This window comes from Platichthys flesus, chromosome 3 (genome assembly GCF_949316205.1).
Source record: "Platichthys flesus chromosome 3, fPlaFle2.1, whole genome shotgun sequence".
NCBI classification, from domain to species: domain Eukaryota; kingdom Metazoa; phylum Chordata; class Actinopteri; order Pleuronectiformes; family Pleuronectidae; genus Platichthys; species Platichthys flesus.
The window spans coordinates 5,446,962-5,463,224 of NC_084947.1; the positions used below are offsets into that span (position 1 = coordinate 5,446,962).

The window sequence follows — 16,263 nt, forward strand, 5'->3', positions numbered from 1 at the left end:
CGACAAACACGCCATAAAAAGTGGGACTTGTGTATTTAAGGAACTGAGCTTGTGTGGGACTCATCCTGTGTGAGGTGCAAAAGTAGAGCAGGTCAGTGTCTGTGGTCAGCAACCAGTATCTGAGAACAAGTTCTTCATTTATCCCATAACATCCATTACAGGTTGTATCTGAAGTTCCTCCTAAAACTTCTTCTTAGTGATGTAATGAAGTATGTGCAGCTCCCAGGCTTCCTATGATCGTGACAAATTACAGAAACTTTCATCGCGGCTAAAAAAATAAATTTAGAACAAATGTCTGCGCTGTCGATATTTATTTATAACTGCAGAATTTCCTTCTCATACTTTGATAGTGTAATTCTTTCTGCCTCTAGATGTGAGGAGAATTATCTGCAATTCTTCTTATTCGATGTCAAATTTCCTCTCAACAGCCAGTGGGGCCTCATTGGTATACAGATGCTGTATTTGGACAAATATTGCTTTTTACTGCATGCTTGCTGAACTAATACCTCGCTTTGGCTGAAGCCCCAAGACGAATAGATCAGTTTAAATAAATAAATAAACAAATAAAAAAAAGATCTTTCAAGCTTAAGTCACGGGGAACGCTGCGGCTGGCTGAAGAAGAAAGCCATTCAGTGGAAATTAGAATAATAATTTAAAATGTTGCTGATTTTGGTTCTGCTTCGGAACATTGCGGACGGATGGCGGATGCCCGGACTTTATGGAGGTGCAGTCGCTGTGTGACTGGGAGCCCAGAGAAATGTGTTATTTGCGAGGTGGGGAGAGCGAGTGGAGGAGGAAAAAGAAGCATGCAGGCTCAGCTGAGTTCACGTGGTGGAATCACAGTGAGAAGAAGAAAGGAATTGACAGAAGAATAAAGAAAAAGGATAGATTGACCAAGGAAGGAGGATACTGTTAATTAGGGAGAGATAAGGGATGAGTGGATGGAGAGGTGCTATGTGCATGCCATCACCTCAGTGTTGCTTCTTTGGGACGCTAGGGGGTGCTGTCGCTCCTTCTTAGCCTCTTGTGGAGCCCCTGGAGTCAGACAGACACACAGACAGACAGGCGGTGAGGCAGAGGAACTCACGTCGCATCTCCATCCCTCCATCCCTCCATCCCTCCATCCCTCCATCCCTCCACCCAGCGACTGATTTGCAATTCAATAAGTCACAATGTCATGTCTTTAGCTTTTACACATTTAGCTGACAAAGGGAAGCAGGCGTGCTGCCTTATAGTCCCAAAGAACACACACAAGCACACACATACACACACACACACACACGTCATATCAATAGAAAATGAATGTGTTTTATTGAAAGGTGCATCACATCATATTGCAGTTGTACAAGCTGTCACACGCCACTGAGTGTGTGTGTGTGTGAAGTTGGTGTCTATCGATTACAGGGAGAACAGGTGTAATGTGTGTCTTTGTATGAATAATGCAGAGAGAGGCTTTGCAAAGATAAACGACATGTGAACGTGCGCACACACACACACATACACACACACCCCCACACACACAAACCACAAAGAGACGTTGGTCTCATTTTACAGCAAATCTTTTTTTTTACTTTGAATTTTATTTGAAATCAAGTTTTTTTTCCTTCCTGCAGTGAAAACTCCAGTATCCATGAAATCTGTTTCTGACGTGAAGGCTTTCTGTTTTCAGTGATTGGTTTTCAATATTGGACTCAGTTTGATTTTATATTCTTGATTTTGTTCATTTCACCCTCTTTTATTTTGTAATCAGTCTGGAAAAATTGCAGATACTCTAACAGTTGCTTTAGTTGTGTGTTGGATTATTCCAAAAATGAATGAAAGTTTAATAAAAACCGCATGAATAAAATCTGAAATTATGAAAGAATTTTTTTTTTTTTAAAGACCAAATAAATTCCTGGACAATTCATTGGCTAGTCAACTGACACTTAAATCCTCAAGTCCCGCCCCCAGTCTCCACCCTCCTCAGCCCCACAGCCCCCGCTCCTCTTCTTCCTCCTCCTCCTCTTCCTCCTCCTCCTCCTCCTCTGCCGGCTGGTGCAAGTGTCAGACCTCCTCCTCCCCGGTCCTCTCCTCCCTCCATCCCGCGGACGAGTGGATACAGCCTCTCAAGTTGAGCCCAGACGCGCGCAGACCTGGCACAGCGAGAGGAGAGACAAGGGAAGCAGGACGGAGAGGAAGAGGAGACGGACGGAGCTGCTGCTGCTGCCTGGCGCCTGGAATTTGGATTTTATTCTGAGACTCAAGTGACACTTTCTTCCTCGGGCTGTGTCTCCGAAGTGGACTTTTTAATTCCCCCGGAGGAGTCCTCGGTCCGCTCCGCTGCTTTGGTTTTAAACTTTGGAAGAAAGAAAAGTGCGTTTGAAGGAGAGACACTCGAGTTTCGCCTCAGCCCGAGTCGTCCCGTTTGGATACGTTACGCAGAGAGGAGCGCACGGGAGGACGCAGCTCAGCGCAGGGTGTGTGGCGGGGGAAGAAACAGCTGCACTCCCCAGATCTGGTTTGGAGGAGACACCAGAGACTTTTTTAATTTTGTGGTTTAGGGAGGATTCAAAAATCCAGAAGCCGCCCTGTATTGGGATTGCCCAAAGGAGGAGGGGGGCTTCTTCTTCTTCTGCGTCTTCTTCTTTTAATACTGACTCCAGGAGGATTTATAGTTTCACTCCAAAGCAAATCTGCACGGTGTGTTAGGTCAGCGGGAGCGCGCAGTTCGGTCAAAATGAGATTACTGACGGCACCGACGCGGTTGTGATCTCTCTGGGGAGAAGAACAGGAAAGAGATCAAATATTTAAACACAACCCCCTCCCTCGCTTTTTTCTCTTTAATCCATTTTGTGAACAGTCCCGGAGGTTTTAGTTTTTTGTTCGTACCGACAAAGGGATGGAGATGGTGCGGAGACGGCGATGCGCACCGGTGGGATGTCGCCTCTGGAAGACGGTGCTGCTGCTGTTCCTGTGGAGAGGTAGGAGAGGCGGATGCCTGCGCTAACTTGTCGCCAGATTTAGACATTGCTCCTTCACTTAATTTTGGGTAATGGAAACCCAGGAATGTCACAGTGCGCACACTTATCATAAATATAGTTTATTTTTTTGTTTTATCCCTTCAAATGCATTATATTGAAGAAAAAGCTTTGAGTTGCACTTGTTGTGTTGTTTCCTTGGCTCGTTTGTGCACTTTGCATTCGGGTGCATGTTGGGAGTGTGCCTTGCAACAGATGAAAGAACTCGGTTTTCTCCAGGATGTGACCGTGCACATTCACCCCCCCAAAAAGTGCCAAACTGCAGCCGGCTGCATGTGACGCTTTGAGATATCCGGGAGATGTCTGTGCCCGTTGGTGATCACACGCTGCAGCTTGTGCTCTCCAGTAAATTCAAATGAAGCAATTGGCATTTATTTAAAAGCCAAACGACGATCGATTGGTTCATATTCACCTTGACACCTCTTGCATCCGCGGCATGCGCGTGGAATAATAAGTAATTGACTGAGCCGGAGCTCGGATGACACCCGCGTGCTAACCGGTGCCATATGAGACGCGAGGACCGAGGCTGACCCACCCGCGTGCCCGGCCGAGGTCTCCGGGGGAGAGACCTGGTGGCAGCCCGTGTCCCCCACAGTTGAATTTCCACTGAGAGGAAATGAATGAGTGTGTGCGCGTGTGGCACCGACTGCGCGCGTGGAATCCGAATTAGAGACGAGTGTCCCCGCACAGCTGGGAAAGGTGACGTGAAGGATGTTTGGCAATAATGTTGCTTTTATAAAAGGAAGGAAATCCGTTTGTGTACTTATACCCTGTTAACATTCTGAGGTGGAGCAGGATCTGAACCCAGAAAAGATTTTCATCCAATATTTCAAAATAAAAGGATTGGGTTGCTCAAGGCCGGGTTTCACAATATAAAGTAAAATATCCTAAATAAGAGCGAAAAAATACTTTTCTCTGAACTTTATGATATTCATTTCCGGCAGCAGCAGCAGAGACCTTGACACAAATGAGGCAGCGGCTTTTGTTCACATGTGAACATTCACAGAGCCCCTCATGGCCTCACAGCTTCTGCTCCTATTGTGTGACAAGTTCTCCGTTTGAACTGTGACGGATGTGAACTGTGTGACAAACTGTGTCAACTCCCCCGTCTACCTGATACTCACTACTCCTTCACCTCTCCAGCTGCTCCCTCAGTCTGTGTCTCATCTGTCTGTGGCTCTCCTCTTCTCCTCGTCTCCTCTTCTCGGCCTATTAAAAAGAAGGGAATGAGCATATGCTCCTAAAAAATCTAACTACATGTCAGATTTGAGATTTTACCCCAAACATATCCAATGTACGAATTTATTATATACAAGACGCCTGAACACATCAACCAATGAAAGAATTTACGAAAAGGAAATAATGAATGCACGGTTCCGTCCCATAGGGAGTCATCAATCCTCATTATTCCATATGGGCTGACACGACACACAGCAGCACTACTGGTTGCCAGCTAGAGGCCAGTGTTCAGTGCAGCAACGGACGTACCTCAGCTCTGTATCGCTTTTCATCCCCTGCCGGATCCTGGGCCGTAATATCATCATCATAACCACATACTTTCTCTTTTGATTGTATTTGTTGCCATTGTTGATCTCTCATCCGTCGCTCACTGGTCTGTTTTACCTTGTTAGTCGTTCTCAGACCAGTATCACCTCATTGTGTAGCGACTGTAAGTACAGACTGAATCGATCAGACTCATAGTTATCACTCAAAATGTCTGTTCATAAAGATCCATGAATTATTTCCTCGGCAATTGGAGCAAATTTAAAGAGCTCTTAGTTTAGTAGAACAATCTGCCCCCTTGTCCTGGTTCTATCCCATAATTCCACCAAGTTTCGTGATAATCTGATCAATAGTTTGTGCGTAATCCTGACAGCGGTGAAAATCTCCTTGTCCGAGGTGGAAAGCTTCTTTTAACCTTCACGTTCTGCCTCAGTGAGTTGGCTCGCTACAGGGACAACCTGATTCTAGCTGGTAACTGGTTTCTCGCTCTTTGTGACTTGAAGACACAAAAAGGACCCACAACGTGTTTGACTCGATCAGGGGGCGATTAAGGGCGCCTCTGTCACCCAGGCCTAATGACCCCTGTGGTTGTGTTACAGCCTCACTGGTTTCCCTGAATCAAGTAACTGAAGCAAAACTATTTCAAGATTGTTTTGAGATTTCTTTCTTTCTTCACTGAAACAGAGAGTGGAGTTGAAGATCTCTCCGACAGCACACGGCCACCTACGAGAGGCAGAGGCTTCATTACAGCCCTGGAGTGTGTGTGAATCCTTTCTAGAACATTCATACAAGCTCGAGTCAAGCTACGTTAGAATGTTGCTTTTTATTCCCTGATTTTTATTGTGTGCGCGTGGCCCTGCTCTGTGAGGCTCAGTTGAATTCAGGTCGGGGAACGCCACCACCCACTTACTCCCGGGAGAAAAGAGGAAGAGGAAGCACACGATGAAGAGGGCTGACAGATATTTGGGGTTTAAAGCTGAGTGCAGTTTGTTGCCTCACTTTTCCACACACATGACAGTCCTTCAGCATTAGTATCACACTCCCGTGAGTGCCTTCTGTTTGTGTGCACGCTTGTGTGTGTGTGTAGTTTAATCAGCTCCGATCGCTCACGGCCCGCTGAGCAGTCAGTCGCTGCGTTGTGCGCTCGGGAGCGCGGTGGTCGCTGTGGCCGCGGCGCACGGCACATCAACAGGAGACCAGGGAGGAAGGGGCGAGCAGAGAAACAGCTGTGCCCGGTGAAACGGCTGAGTAACCAGAAGATGGAAGCATCCAAGCTTCTCTCCTCCCGTCCTCCTCTGGGACCGGGACTGTGTATTCTTTGTGTGTGATGGTGCATATTGCTGCTGTTTCATTGTCCCCCCCGGCAGTTAGGATGGCCAATGGCATCCCCCCCCCCCCCCCCCCCCCTCTGTGTCATGCAGTGTTTCCTTCACCTCAGAAGTTGCAGCTGGAAATGACGTCACACCTGAGTTTACAATAAGTTGTGGGGAACCTGCTGCCAGGTTCACCACAGGTGCTTATAGTGCAATGAAATCCGACTTTTGAGGGGGGGGGCATCATAGTTGAAATGTACGTGGAATGAACAATACTCATATCTCTCTTTCTCACTCTCATGCATAGGGAATGTGTTGGTGTGTGTGTGTCCGGAGGTCCTATGATCAGAAAGTAACTTTCATCTGGTGCACGTCAACATGTCTGACTCCAGCCTCAGAGAACCCCCCCCCCCCCACCATAAAACCATTTTGTCCATTTCAAAAGTGTGGTTTTTGGTCTTGGATTTCCCAGGTGAGAGCTGGATTGACTAAATGAATTGTGTAACTGTAAAATACACATTTTTTATATGTATCTTTATATATGCATATATTGACACTGTAGCAGTGCAGCCTAAAGTCAAAGCCCCCCAAAAAAGACGTTTGAGTGCATTGATCTCAGTCATGGTGTGATCCCCGGCCTGTGCTCATTAGGTCCTACTTGTTTCTGATTGGCTGGCTGCTGATATCTCAAATTTGTTCAACAGGAACTTCTCGGTCAACAGCTTCACATGCAGCCGCTGAAAATCAGAGCACATTCGCTGGACTTTACATAAAATGAAACAGATTTTCTCGGTGATCAGTAGGTCACCTAACTGCCTTCAGGTCTGTTGAGTTTGACCTCATTTTTTCTCTTCAGTGCTTCGTGTGTTTCAGTGTGTACTTGTGCGTGTGTGTGTTTTTTTTTATGATCTGACTTTCACAAATGAATACAAACTGCTCCTTTCTCATCTGCCCATGCCGGAATGGCCATGTGGTAGAGGTTGTGCTCTATGTGTCAAAGAGATGGTTCCTGCTCTGCTGTAAGTGTTTGTGTGTGTGTGTGTGTGTGTGTGTGTGTGTGTGTGTGTGCACGTATGCGTGTGCTGTATCTACCTGTGTACTCAAGTGTGTTTCGAACTACACTGTTAACCTGTCGCAGAATGTCAGCTCTATGCACCGTTACTCGAGCAATACAGAGCATTAATAAATACTGATGTAAAATCACTGACACAAGAACGCATGCGCGCATGCGCGCACACACGTACGCACACATGCACACACACACACGCACCAATGCATTCACACACTCACCCATAATGGTCTCGCACACACTGCCCCCCCTCTCTTTCCTGTCTTATTGTTGGTTTCATTCACTGGCTCGCTGACTCACTCGGGCAAAAACTCTTACGCTTGCACACACATACACACATACACACACACACACTCGCAGACACCAACACAATACACAACCCATTTAAACAAACGTGCGCACAGAGGGAGCCCATTAACTAAAAATAAGACTAGGAGTATAAAATTGAATTTAACTGTACTTTTAAACATTTCCTTTTGATTGCAAGAGGAAGTGCGCACAGAGTGACGTGAACACACCAGGCAGCTAAGTACCATGTTGTCCAAAGAGCACACCCCTTCAAGTGTGAACCTCTTTCTCTGCCTCTGTCACACACAAGCACACTCTTCGGGTCTCTCTGTCACAGGGACAGTGAGAGGCCAGAGCACAGAGAGGGAGAGAGAGAGAGAGAGAGGAGAAGGTCACAGAGACACAGAGGTACAGAAGTGGGTGGACTGGAACAAGTGGACATGAGACACTCTTCACTGCCCTCCCCTCTTTTCCCCCCTGTCATGAAATGTTCTGCTTTTTTCACAGTATGGATTTTTGAGTTTATTGTATGTTACGGATCTAGATCTACCTTTTTGAGACATTTATTTGACTTCTGCTTTGACTTTGGTTCATGTCCCATCCAACAACATGGAGGACTAATACAGTATACTGCGGCCAGCTAGTAGGTGGTGATGGAGACTATGTTAATCCATGGTAGGTAGACTATACAGATATGAATGTGTCCAGCAAGTCTGTAAAACTTCACTGTGTTTAAATGTCATATATATCTGTTTTTTAGAGCTAATCATTAACAGAACTGCAAAAAATTAACAATATTCTGTTGACTTCAAATAGAAAAACTTGACACATACTTGTTGAAATGTTTTCTCCGGGATTTTCAAATCCTTTGTTCTCTTTCATCTGAGTTGTCAGCACAGCTGTGTCCCTATCATCCACATTCTCCTTCACCTCTCACGAGAGCCTCGTCCTTTTTCCGGGGTCGATAACTTCCAACGCGGTCTGGAAAATACATTGACCATTTTAATCGTGTTTCATCTTCCAAAGTGAAAAGAAATCACAGATCATCTCAGTGTATCTGGTTTAGATGGAGCTGGAGCGCAGGTCTCGTGAGTTGTAGGTTTCTTGTTCTTTTGAGCTCCGGTATTATTACAGTTTTTTTCTGTGGTTAATTAACCAGTTTAGGTCATTAAGAATATAATCCTTATTTTCTCTTCACTGTAACTGTCATGAAAACCTCTCCGTTCCTCCTCTGATGAAATGATTGGTTTCCCATGCTAATCGATGGGCAGAGTGTGTGTCTGTGTGCATACCGCGACTCGCTCTATAGCCTTTACCTACACAGACACGCACCTCCACACTCAAGGAGCGGGATGATGAGAAAAAGAATTTGCTCTTGTGGATGGAGAGATTGAAGAGGCGATGGATGGGGGGGTTGGAGGAGTATGTTTGTGTGAGATTTCCTCTTCCCTTGAGAGTCTATTCATTCTCTGTGTCTCGTCCTCTTATCGGTGAATCTCATCTCGACAGATACTGTTTGCTGCAGGGCTCGGACAGATTTACACTGACACACACACTAACTCACATATTTCCTCTCTCTAGAGTACACATTATGAATGCAACAGAAGAGGAGTGAGCCCCAATGCAATTATTTACAATGCACACCTTTGTCAAGGCGGCCATTTTGACATGAACTAGCAGGTCAATACGGGCGTTTAAATCAGCCTTTTTTATTCTTCAGCGTTTTGGCCCCTCGTCCACGTGCAGATGCTGTTTTAACTCCTTTAAAAGGAAGTTTTTACAATTGTGTTTGAGTTTTAACCAAAAAACTTCTGTCTGTGCATCAGTTCCAATTCCACAATTTATCCAATTACGTAAGCTTTTCATTTTCTGAACTCCGAGTACGTCAGCAACCCGACAGGTTCATCTCCTGTCTGCTTCTCTTTGCCTTGTGATGACGGCCAACTGCAACTCCTCTGGACCTTGAGTGTGATGAGGAGCGAGGATTAGATGTGAACATGTTTGAGTTCCTTTCTATGAACGGTTTTGTCAAGGAGAGCGATGAAGGCCAGAGCTCTGACTCTCCAAAGGCTCATTCGACAATCAGAAAATCCTTGCTGTGCTCTAAGAAGCTGATTGAAGACTTTAATTCAGTCAGGAACAGAGAATTCAAGTGTTCTCGTCCGTGTGATACTTCATCATATGAAGTTAAAAGTGAGGAGAGTGAATTCAAGGTTGGTTGAGCTTGTAGTAGTTGATGTGTGTCAAGGTTTATAACTGATTGAAATGGCCACACTCAGGAGCCGAGAGAGAAATCTGCCAATCATAGCCTCCTTCCTCGTGTAGCGCTCTTCAATAACGATCTCCTTTCCATTTTCCTGCTGCACCAGATTATTGGATGGTCTCAAAAGCCTTTTTATGCCCCCTGCTCCTCCTCCTACACTTCCTCTGTTGGATTGATAGGGGTCGTCAGGTTCTGCACTCTCTGAAACCCAGACGCTGACTTTCAAAACCTCTTCATTCAGTGACTGTCCAGCTTGTTTTCATTCCTCATGCAACAGTTTCTGTCACTTTACACGTGGACAGCAGAGTGAAAAGTCACGATTATCTTTCAGAGGAGATCGGCTGCGCTCCTCATTCCTCTTCCGCTGCCTCTTCATTCCCCCACTATAAACAGGTTTTGCACTCAAACGTGTTCACACAACACTTTGTCCAAATCCAGCCGTTACTTTGTGGATTCAGTGATGAATCATACAGAAGGTCACAGACCCTCCAGACAGCAAAAGCAAACGGCAATCAGCTACACACCTCCTCCAGGGAGGAGGTCAGATAGTACACACCAGAGGAGGCTTCTCTTCAGGAGAGTCAGAGTTTTGAGAAGAATAGAACGTGTTTATAGTTATTTTATTGTTTCCTGTTCAAATCTTAGCATTTCCTTTGTTTTGCAGGTTTTGTTTGCTTCAGACATGTTTTATAAACTCAACATTGGAATCAAGCTGTTCACATGTGCTGCTAATAATACAACCTACGCTCAACTGATTAGTCTTAGTGGTTGTGAATAACCCAACTTCTTTGGCAAAAGCATTTGTGTGTGTGTGTCTGTGAGTGAGCGTGAGCCTCCATTTCTCTGTATATACTCTGTGACCATGAGGCGGTTGGGGTTCAAAGGCCTGTCGAGAGGTTTAAGGGTCTTGCTAATGAGAAAGTAATTTTCCCTCAGATTAGCATGAATAGGCGGACTAATTTTGTGTGTGTGTGTGTGTGTGTGTGTGTGTGTGTGTGTGTGTGTGTGTGTGTGTGACTGCTGTTGTCGGTCTCCAAGGCACGTCAAGGGGTTTAAGGTTGAGCTCATGAGCAACGCATCTCCCCCTTCCATTAGCTCCACTTGGCTGGCTGGACACACACACTGTGTGTTTGTGCGTGTGTGTGTGTGTGTTCTAGCGAGGAGCTGAATGCTCCAATCATTAACATCATGACTCCGTGACTCAGAGGACACTGAAAACTGATTAACATTAGGTGTTGTTGTTCACATTTAATTGTGATTTAATTCAATTTATTGGTAGGGTGTGCAGTACTAATGGTTGTGTGTGTGTGTGTGTGTGTGTGTGTGTGTGTGTGTATGTGTGTGGGGGAGAAAGGTTTAAAAGCTAATCTGTAACAGATGCATATGGCTGGTAGGATAGTCCATCTTTTTCTATCTTCAGACATGACCTCCGGGTGAAATCCGGAGAATTGGTTACGGACTTTACCCGCAGTCGGCCTTTCACACATGCACACCACAGGGGGGGGTTCTCTGCACAGACGCAACAGCATCGAATCCTCTGCGTGATTCAGGCGAGAGGTGGAACAGCCGGGTGCAGGCGGCAGATAATGACGCATTGACTCTGCTGCAGAGATCACGTGATCACGCCTGCAGGTGTCGGCTCTCATCACCACAAACTCTCTCAGCCGTCTTCATTGGTGTCTTCTACGTGAAAGTCGTCTTCATCGAGATATATGTATTTTCCTTAATTTTTATAAAGTTTACTTCAATGTGATATTAATTTGTTTATGATATATAATATATTGCACAAGACTTTATTTATATTCGTGCTCCAACAAAATTTTGATTATATTCATTCTGTAAAAACTAGTCTGGTAGAAATGTCTTTCAAAAGCACAAGTAAGACATTCATAATTCTACGTACAAGTGGATCATTTTTTTACGATACATGTGCTTTCGGTATTTTGTTTGATACCCACCCCCAGAAAATGTCCTTTTAATGCAACGAAGGTGATAGTAAATGTCTAAATACGAGTCTCAGCCGCCTCCCAGTTTCCTCTGTGCCTCTCGCTCCCCTCCCCTGCGTTAATGTCTGACTGATAAGATATTTGTTTTTCCTCGTCGAAGAGGTAATATTTAACTGCCAGTCCGCTGACGCTGTCTTCCTGATGGCTGATAGTTAATTTAATTCTTTCATCACAACACATTTTCTCTCTGTCAAACGTCTGAGCGGCAGTAATAGAGGTTTAATGGGCCAGTACTTAGCAGACACACGAGGTAAAGAGACTCTTTTCTTTGGTGTTCCCCGCTCGTCCCTTGTCTCCATTTCCTCTTTGCATTCTTTTCCCTCTCTGGCTTTATTGTGACATTTTTGCTGATTGAATCATTCCCACTCTGCCATCACTCTCACACGTAATCTTTCCCTTTTTCTCCACTCGTCTTCCTTTGTCACATTCTTCTTATTTTAAGTTTCTCGATAAAGTGCATATTCTGTCCTCAATATTCTCGTCCTATTATTTCTCTCACTGTATTTTTGTATCTCCTGTCATCACATCTTCCATCTTTCTTTTCGTTTCCTCTAAAAATCTGATATTTCTCTCGTCTTTTCCGAGCCCCGCATCTTTATCACATTTTTCCCCCTCTCGCTTTGTATTGTCAATAGTCTTCCACCTGTCATCTCCTTTTCTTCCCCTCTTGCCCCCCCCCTGCCCTCCCTCTCCATCTCTCCATCTCTCCCTCTCTTAGCAGCTCTTAACCAGTCCTTTGAGAGTGTGCGAGCTGCTCAGCCTAAATGATTTTCTATTACCGCCGCCTGTTAACAGCGCTCCATTTGATCAAGCTAATGAAATTGAAAACTTTCATCTAAGCCAAATTGATTTCAGACCTGAAACCACACGCGGGCAAATGATAGAAAAGGGGGAGAAAGCGAGAGAGAGAGTGAGAGAGAGAGAGAGAGAGAGTGTGTTGTGTTAGTGGAGCGCGACATTCACTTCAGACACACACAGAAATCACTTAGACTGTCTGTCGTTTTATTCTTGTCCTTGGGAGACGGAAGGAGGAGAAGGCCTCCTCTTCAGCTGTGGACTTCAGCATAACACTGGGGCACTATGGGAGACCCCCCCCCCCCCGATTGCCACTGGGTATTTCACACACCGGGGATAGTCACCATCAGCAGTGAGGCACAGGATAAAACACACACCAAGATGTTTGGGTTTGGAAATGTACTTAATACTGCTTCAACACTGTTTTTAGATATGTGTGTCTGTAGAATAACACCTGACACGTGTGTGCATCTCTCCTGACCTGTGTGTAACGCTAATGCCCAGATATTTCCGGCTCAGAGCTGCTGCGAACACTCGATGGCATTAGCTACAGTCTGCGAGAGAGCAAGGGAGAGAGAATAGAGACAGTGGAGGAGAGAGAGTGGCAGAGGGAGACATTAAAAGGCCAGACCAGGCCACGATCCGGGGCGGCGTGAAAAAATGGGATCAAGAGATGGAGAGAGTGAGGGAGAGGAAGAGATGAAAAGGGGATGAAAAAAGTGGAAGTGTGAAATGAGACTTTGGGCAGCAGAAGGAAGAGCGAGAGATTGGACAGAGATGAGAGAAGCACAAAACAGAAAAGGGGGGGGGGGGGAGAGGTATAGAAGGAAGGAGAGAGGGAGAAGTGAAGAACGGATAACAGACCATGGGGGGGAATGGACGGAATGGAGGGAAAAGAGCGATCAAGATGAACCGATTTGGGAAAACAAAGCGAGGGGGACGGGTGTTCAGGGAAGGGAAAAGCCGGAGCACGAGGGGAAGCAGCAGCAGAGAGATTTCACATTTCATTCTGTGTTGCTCTCAGCTGTGGGCCAGCACTAAATTGGAGATTTCCACTATTTACAAAGCTCCCAGTGGCTTCAGGACTTCCATCTACATAATGTTTAACATGCTCGACTTGGCTGCGCTCTGTCCGTCAAAAGAAAACGGTGTAAGGAGTTCGGGCATCTTTCCCCGAGGCCTTCCAAGAGGCCAGGGACGGGGGGGCTTAGATGTAGTGAAGCCTTAACTCAACACACAGTAACCGAATAGAAAACATATAGAAAATTAAAAACAGCAGTCTGCCTGCCTTGTTTATTGAAGGAATGATTTAAAGTTTTATTCTTTTTCTTTTGGAGATAGAATAAAATCAACGTTTGAGGTTTGAGGTTTGAGGTTTGAGGTTTGAGGTTTGGCGTCGGGCTGCGTTTCAGAAGAGAACGACTCAAGCTGCATCTGTCGCGGAGTCACATCCCGGTGATTACACAGAGTGACTCACTAACGGAGGCTGAACCCGGCGATTACTGCTCATTCACACGCTAACTTCCTCCTCCTTTGTGTCGAGAGCAACTTGGAGCCTTTTTTCCCTCTGTGAGTAATGTGAGTAAATGGTCTGATTATTTGTATCCTCCGCGATGCCTTGGATGAATATTAGAAACATAATGACATGAAGCCAGTTTTCATAACTGCATGCAGGATCTAATAAACTGATCTCTTCCTCCTTGTGTTTACATTTGTTACCTTTTTCTATCTCGGATACTAATTTCGATTTTCACAAAACTTATTGAGTTTGATAACCAAATACGTGATGGAGCGTTCCTTCTTTCAGTAAGTCTCTTACATTTCATTTAGTCGGAGGAGCTTATAGGTCACACTCACATGCATAAATCCAGATAAAAGATCTAGATAAGGTAGATCTCCATAAATAACATCAATGATTGTTCAGTTGTGGTTTGGGATGGGGTGAAACATCATGATTGACCTTGATGATGCAGATCCACTTGAGGAAGTGGAGTAATGGAGAATATCAAACAAAGCCCTGGATAGATGTTTTCAATCACCTGCTCCATGTTTGCTTGCATTCTAATGTAACATTTGAATATTACAAAACCTTTAACGGCCCCTTGAACTTTCCCTGTGAAGGGGCCATTGTACCTCCCTCGTGAGAAGTGCTCTTGAAAAGCTCAGCTTTCAAGAGCACTTCTCGTGTTGTTGTCCACAGGCTCAATGCAAAATATAGATAAATACCAGTCTTCTAATTATAAAGTGTATAACATATAAAAGAGTGGCCTACATGAAGTGATGCTGACTGTGGGAGGGCAGCATCGGTTTCATGAAAGATCCAGTTAAGTAATTCCATGTTAACTAATAACTCTTCATTTTGAAACACATATTGTTAAGCAAATCCAGTGCAATGTTTGTGTTTGTTTTTTTACTACATTATCAGCCACATTAACAATCAAGTGTGTGTGTGTGTGTGTGTGTGCAGGGAACGACACAGTGTTTACATGTATGCGTTTCCTCCCGTGTATGTGCGTGTCTTCTTTAAACCAGCTGTCTTTTCAGGACTTTCAGGCTCCACTCTCTGTTAAAGATGGGAGGCAGCGATTAGCTAACCTCTAAACGAACCCCACTGATGAACCCTGAGGGCCGCTCGGAGACGGCCTCGGCACGCCACGATAATTAGACCGGCAAATAAGAGCTTGTTATGCAAACGAGTTGGAGTTAATCTGCATATCTCTACCTGAGACACTTACCGTACACTGACTAATGTTTACCCAAAGGCAGAGAGGAGGAAAGGCAGAGGGGGGGGGGGGGAGGGGGGAGAAAGGTTGAGGGAAGACGACGGAGTTGAATAAAGTTTCTCCTACATTGTGGGATGTGTCCTGAGCACCAGTGAGATGGAAAGGAGCTGGAAAGAGGATGGAAGTGTGGAGAAAGGAAAATGGTTTTGTACTCTTCCAATGTCAGCTGATGATCAGTTTGTGCAACAGTGCATACAAGTGGACAAACCGCTATTCTTTCTTTAAACATGTTCTCTTTGGATTAAAGCAGTGCTGGGTAGATATAACTAATAATGTCAACATGTCTTTTATTTGAGTCAATTTACTAATTTCATATTCAAATACCTACATGCATATCTTTAGAGTTATTGTTTATATATTGTTCATTTCAACCTGTTGAATCTATCTGTGTAATTCTCTCACTTACACCCCGGTCTCAGCCCTTCTAGCCACTGATTGGCCGGTTCAGCTACATGTGATGCAGGAGACACAACCACAGCTGAGGCTGAAGGTTAAATGCCATTGAGTCGTGTGGTTATTTGATCATTCATCAACCTTTTGGTCGAACCAGATGAAATCAGGGGGTTCGTCAAAGTTCATCCTGAAGGGAAAGAAGAATTGAATCTCATATGAATCATTACGTTAGAAGAATAAAATGATGAATTTTAATGGTAACGTTATTATAAGAATATGGACTATAGAACAATAATAGTTCCACTTCATCAGGGACTTTGCCAGACACATAATATTGTGCACTTCTGATTGTAAGAGTCTAATAATAACAAAGTTGCCTCCCGGTGCATTTAGTCTTTGTCCTCTTCATAGAATCTGCAGTGACTGGATGGTAGAATGACAGTAAAATGATGGTGGTTTGGCAAAGCGTTGTGGCCGTTTGACACTCGGAGCACTTTGCAGCAGTCCTTTACGAGGCTGGACTGAAACTTTCACTTTTTTTTAATGGACGGGCGCACCACCGGTCCAAACTCCACCCCGTCCTTTCCGTCGATTACATATGGCGTGCTGTGAAGCGCGAGAGGCCGGTCGTGATTGGTTCTTGGCTGAGGCGCGTGGCGTCCCTGGCACTGGTCTCCGGGGTTGATGGGTTTGACCTCTGCATGGCAGCAGGGCTCCTGATGGATCGCTCACTGCAGCCAGCACACCCAGTGCTCTGCCCTGGATATAGATACAGTGTATGGTGTTGTGTGAGACGTGCCGTCTGCCTGTGTGCAGGGACATTTTACATGAGT

General features: G+C 45.2%; 1 protein-coding gene across 1 annotated transcript in view; it reads left to right on the plus strand.

Annotated features, from left to right (window-relative positions):
* Positions 1 to 2,878: 2,878 nt before the first annotated feature.
* The window catches only part of si:dkey-215k6.1 (transmembrane protein 132C), a 212,945-nt gene continuing 199,560 nt past the window's right edge, over positions 2,879 to 16,263 (plus strand). The window contains exon 1 of the mRNA XM_062380696.1: positions 2,879 to 2,960. Within this exon, the coding sequence (XP_062236680.1) occupies positions 2,879 to 2,960 (82 nt within the window). The remainder of the gene's footprint in view (positions 2,961 to 16,263) is intronic.